General features: G+C 39.5%; 1 protein-coding gene across 1 annotated transcript in view; it reads right to left on the reverse strand.

Annotated features, from left to right (window-relative positions):
- Positions 1-5,163, reverse strand: part of MED24 (mediator complex subunit 24) — a 28,265-nt gene extending 23,102 nt beyond the window's left edge. The window contains exons 1-2 of the mRNA XM_042781081.1: positions 5,034-5,163; positions 4,867-4,949 (exon numbers count right to left, since the gene is read on the reverse strand). Of these exons, the coding sequence (XP_042637015.1) occupies positions 4,867-4,949; positions 5,034-5,163 (213 nt within the window). The remainder of the gene's footprint in view (positions 1-4,866; positions 4,950-5,033) is intronic.
- Positions 5,164-6,000: the final 837 nt, after the last annotated feature.

A 6,000-nucleotide genomic window follows, 5' to 3' on the forward strand; every position in this document is an offset into this window, starting at 1 on the left:
ACTGCTTGGAGAGAACAATCATGGGAGAAAGATGGGCTATTTATGCACAGGGAGATAGCTCAGGGGGCAGGGGTGCATGGAGTGATGGACACAGGGAAGAGGTGACTGTCGGGAGGAAGTGGAAGAAGAGCTGTTGCATTGTGGTAAACTGTGGTCAATGTCATGAGACAAAGTGTATGTGAAATGCTGTATGGAAAGTGAATTTGCTCTGTAAATTTTCACCCAAATCACAATAAAAAAGAAAAAGAAAAAAAAAATGAATTACAAGCTAGATTATACTAAAAGACCTTAAAAATCAGTAAGAATTATTTTTGGGATGATGAAAATGTTCAAAATGGATTGTGGTCATGGTTGTACAACTAGAAACTAGTGAACTGTACACTTTAAATGAGTGAATCATGCAGTATGTGAATTATATCTCAGTAAAGCTATTACAAAGAAATCAATGAGAAAATGAGCAAACAATAGAAAAGTGGGTAGATAACATACCCTATTTTTACACAAATAACACACGCCTTCTAGGTTTGTTTGCCAATCCCTTCCTTCGCAGCCCCTTTTTTTTTTTTTTTTTTACAAGTTTCTGTTTAAAAAAAACAAGAAACAGCACAGCACTTTTACAAAAATATCTCCTGGGGGAGGGAGTGGTTGGCAAGCAAACACAGAAGGCATGTGTTATTTGCAGAAGGGGCATGTTATTTGCATAAAAATATGGTACATAAGTAATTTACAGAAGATATACAGAAAGGCAATAAACATATGAAAAACATGTTCAATTATACAATTGTGGAAATGCATATTAAGACAAGATGTAATATTTCACTTCTCTGGAGAAAATTTAAAAATATTCTATTCAGTGTTTGAAATACTGTCAAACACCATAAAGGGCAACTGGCAGGATCTACTACAATTTAATATGTGTGTACTCTTTTTCCAATCTGTAGGTTCTCTTTTTACTATTTTGGAGATTTATTTTGAAGCACATAAAAATTTAATTTTCAGAAGGTCCCAGTTTATCTAGTTTATCTAGTTTATCTTCTGCTGTTTGTGCATTTTGGGTTATGCTTGATAATCTATTTTTGCCATATATTAGAGTCCCTAAATTTACCCCTATTTTTTTTAGGAACTTTATAGTTTTTGGTTTCACATTTAAGTCTTTGATCCATCTGGAATTAGTTTTTGTGTGTGGTGTGAGGTATGGATCTTATTTCATTTTTCTGCAAATAGATAACCAGTTTTGCCAGCACCATTTATTTGTTAAAGAGACTATCTCTTCTCCATTTAATGAATGAATTAATGGCCCTTTGTCAAAAATCAGCTGACCATAGGTCGATGTATCTATTTCTAGGTTCTCAATTCTACTCCACTGGTCTATGTGTCTGTTGTTGTATCAACACTAGGCTGTTTTGACTACTGTGGCTGTATAGTAGGTTTTGAGATCCGGGAGTGTGAGACCTCCTACTTTGTTCTTTGATAGTGCTTTACTTATACAAGGTCTCTTTCTTTTCCATAATATGTGTATACTCTTCAAACCAGCAATTCTAAGTATCTTCCTTAAAGAAATATTCCAATATGCAGAGAGGTGAACATAAGGTTTAGCATTGCTTATAAACTAAAAAAATTATAAATAACCTAAATGCCCATACAAGGGAAATTGTTAAATTACAGTACATATGGAACATATGCAGCAGATGAAAAGAATAAGGTGAATCAGTATGTGCTAACATAGAAAGCAGACACAATGCCAAGAAGAAAAATGAAATAAGAACTATGCGTCTACTGTGTAATACTATTCAGCAAGAAGAATAAACTACTGATACATGCAACAACATAGATGAATTTCAAAAATATTTATGTTAAACAAAAGACAAAATATATTGAGTATATACTATATGATTCTAAAATCCAAAATATAAACATTACTAATCTATGGTGACATCATGCCTGGTCAAGCAAAAAGGTCAGCAAAAAAGAGGAAGACCCTCAAAGAGATGAATTGACCCAGGGGCTCTAACAGTAGGCTCAAAGTTAGCAACAATTTTGGAGATAGCGCAGGACTGGGCATTTTCATTCTGTTGTACACAGTGTTGCTATGACTCAGAACAGAGTCGACGGTACCTAACAACAACAACGTGTGGTGAAAGAAATTATTTAGTGCTTGTGGGAGGGGGAATGGACTGGAAAGGGGCACAAGGGAACTTTCTGGGAGAATGGGAACATTCTATATCTTATTTTGGATGTTGGTGACATGGGTATACAATTGTTAAAATTCATGGAACTGAACTTAAGATCTGGGCACTTTACTGTATGTTAATTAAAAAAAAAAAAAAAAGAGCAAATTCTATCCCACTATTTTTCCAAAACCCTTGAAATAAATACTTACCCATTGCCCTAAGAGAAGCCCTAGTGGCCCATAGTTAAAGCATTTGGCTGCTAACCAAAAGGTCAGCAGTTCAAATCCACTAGCTGCTCTGTGAGAGAAAAATGTAGCAATCTGCTTTTGTAAAGATTTGTGGAAACTCTATGAGCCAATTCTATTCTGTTGTAATTGACTCAGCGTCAGTGGGTGTAGCTCTGTTGAGCCCTAGAATAAAGTGTAAACTCTTTAGACAGAGAAGGTCCTTTACGACCTAATCTCTCTCTCTCTCAACCAGTCTCCTCTTTGAACTTGATATTCTCAAGGTACGGGCCAGATACCCTCAGAGGTCCCCAAGACCCCTTCCAGGGGTCTGAGAGATCAAAACTCTTTTCAAACTATTACTAAGATGTCATTTGCCTTTTTCATGCTTAGTCTCTCACATTTGTACAGTGGAGTTTCCCAGAGGCTCCATGACATGTAATGATACTGTATAACGACATGTGCTAATAATTGGAATATTGGAATAATCCAGTAACATAACAAAGTCATGTTAAAAAGCACACACATGAATATAAGATCCATTTAAAATGAAAGACAAAGATTAATGAATTTTAATGTAACAGAGTATAACAAGTTCATTGATACAGTTTCACATCACCTGTAGAATTTTAGTGTAATATCAAAGAATATCCAGTTATCTGAAAAGCTTATTAAAATACTCCTCCCATTTCAAACCAAGTATCTAATATGTGGTTCCACATTTTCATGTAATTCAGCCAATATAGCATACTGCAATGATTGAACATAGAAGCAGATAGAAGAATCCAGCTGTCTTCCATTAAGCCAGACATTAAAGTTTGTAAATTTGTAAAACGATGTTACTTTCCTTATGAGCATTTTTTTTAAATATGGTTATTTTCCATTGTTATTTATACTAACATGTAATAGGTTTAGTCTTGTTACTTTTAATGAGTATCTCCATTTTAGTTTTAAAAATCATAAACAAGGACAGATAAAATACACACAAACAAAAGCTCTGTGAGGTCTCAGTAACCTGAGTATGAAAAGGGTGTGAAAAGGCAGAGGATCACTGATCTAGCCACACCAAACTATCTACAGTTCCTAAACATCACGTGATTTTTGCCTCTCAGACCTTGCCTAAGATTTTTTTTTTTCTCTCTTATCAATCTGCCTGGTTAACGCCTATTCAACATTCAGGTCTTGGCTTAAATTATCACTTCATTCCTAGAGCCTTCCCTGATTATTCAGACTGGATTAGGTGTTCCTCCCATGAACTTCCAGAGCACTCTGCCCTAACCTATCTCATAAACTCACCCTGTGACTGACTGCTTATTTCACTAGAGGCACTGGTAGTTCACTGGTGAAATTCTTCCCTTCCACGAGGAAGACCTGAGTCAGATACTCCTTGCCAATGCACCTCATGTGCACCAACCACCCATCTGTCAGTAGAGGCTTGCATGTTGCTATGACACTGGACAGGTTTCAGCAAAACTTCCACATTAAAACAGACTAGGAACAAAGGCCTGGGGATCTACTTCCAAAAATCAGCCAATGAAAACCCGATGGATCACAATGGTCTAATCAGCAACCCATCATGGGTTTTAGTCTACAGTGCTTCATTCTACTGTGCATGGGGTCATCGTGAGTCAGAGGCCAACCTGACAGCAGCTAACATTACCCACTGGGATCAGCTGTGTGACATAAGGTCTTTTTCACAGCTATATCCCCAGGGGCTACCACACTATCCGGCACATATTAGCACTGGTAAATACTGAGAGAGAAAGTGAACTAGTTGTTGTTAGTTGTTGCTGAGTTGATTCCAACTGTGTGTGCTGTGACCTTTCCGAAGCAGATCGCCAGGGCTGTCTTCTGAGATGCCTCTGGATGGGTTCAAACTGACACTTTTTCAGCTTAACCCGCTGGCAACCCAGGGACTCCATACAACTAAAATGCACTGCCATCAAGTGGATCCCAACTCATAAAGGACAGAGTAGAACTGCCCCATATGGTTTCCAATGCTATAAATCTTTACAGATGCAGACTGCTTCATCTCTCTCCAGCAGAGCTGCTGGTGGGTTTGTACCACCCATCTTTAGGTTAGCAGTCAAATGCTTCAACTACTGCACCACCAGAGCTCCTTCCATAACTAAAAACCAACTAAAAACCAAACTCACCGCCATCAGGTTGATTCCAACTCATAGCAACCCCCATTGGATTTCAGAGGCTGTAAATCTTTACAGAAGTAGACTGTCCCATCTTCCCTCTCCTTTGAACTGTCAACTTCCAGTTAGCAATCAAATATCTTAGGCACTGTGCCACCAGAGCTCCTCTAACAACTAGTTCACTTCGGAATTATTTTTATGAGAAAACTGAGGCTCAGAAAAGCAATCTGTTAAAATTAAATCCCCTAGAAAGTGTGAACTGTTAATTGCATTCTGAGTTTTCTACCTTCAAATCTCTCACTCCTTAGAGTAGATGGGGCAGTTTACCTGGGAGCTAATGGCATACTTCAGGTAGGATAGGATGAGAGGGTTGGGAGATGGTCCAATCATGGCCTGCTCCAGCAGTGCTTCTGCATGGGGAAGAACAAAGATTGAGTGGTTACAACTTTTCTGGGTTTATCCCTCCCTTCCTTCTTTCCCATTTCACTTCAGACCTGCCAGGTTGAGAATGTCCCAAGTGGCTCCTTTAGGAAAGAATTTCTTCATGTTGATTGCCCATTGGTAGTCACTCCATCGTTCCTTCCAGGCTTGCAAAATGGCTTGCTTTAGGTTAACGACCTTCATGATTTCACTCTAAGGAGGCGATGCCGGTAGCCGCCAGCTTTGAGGAGGGAAAAATCGAGCTACAGAAGGGGAGACGACGTTGTGAGGAAAAGGCAGAGTTGAAAGGAATGGAGGACATACAGGAAGATCTAAGGGAAGCAGAAGAACCAGAAGGAAAAAAGGGAAGGGGAAAAGACAGGGATCCTGTCACTCTCTTCTCTCCAGAATCCAACTTCCTTGGGGCACTAAGAAGAGGGTGTCAAGAGGCATAATACAAAAACTAAAAACAGGGCGGCAAAGGGTTAAGCCAGTTCCAGTTGCCTAATTACGCCGGCTTCATCCCTCAGCCACTACCACCTCAAATCCACCTTTTCCTCCCACATTTCTCCCACCTTCCCCAACCCTGAAACTATAATTCCCTGTTTCCTTTTCATCCACCATCGCCCCAAATTTAAGCCTACCGGACAACCTAGTTCTACAGCCTAGATAGCGCCATTTTGACACTTGGCAAAGAGTTCGTTTCCTATTGGAAAGGAGTAACAAGCATAAACCAATAGGAATACAGTAAGTGATAAGCCCCACTACGATGTCTTCTGGGAATTGTAGTTCCTAGGACGGGGAATTCAGTTGTCTGGTCTACTCAAGCCCGTTCTGGTACGGTCGATTCATACAGAGGAAACTAAAGGACTAATCTAGTCAGCCTGCATTGTTGCTCTTCTTTAAGAAGCACATCTAGGAGCTGGGGCATCGCGGGGGCGGGGAAGGGTAGAGGCAGACTCTTGAAAGGCGGTTTTAGTCAGGCGTCGCCCAATGACGTCACTGTTGACCGGGTATTTAAATTCTGACACCCTTTCATTA

Source organism: Orycteropus afer, unplaced genomic scaffold (genome assembly GCF_000298275.1).
Source record: "Orycteropus afer afer isolate SDZICR_OR568_19922 unplaced genomic scaffold, OryAfe1.0 scaffold00085, whole genome shotgun sequence".
Taxonomy (NCBI): Eukaryota; Metazoa; Chordata; class Mammalia; order Tubulidentata; family Orycteropodidae; genus Orycteropus; species Orycteropus afer.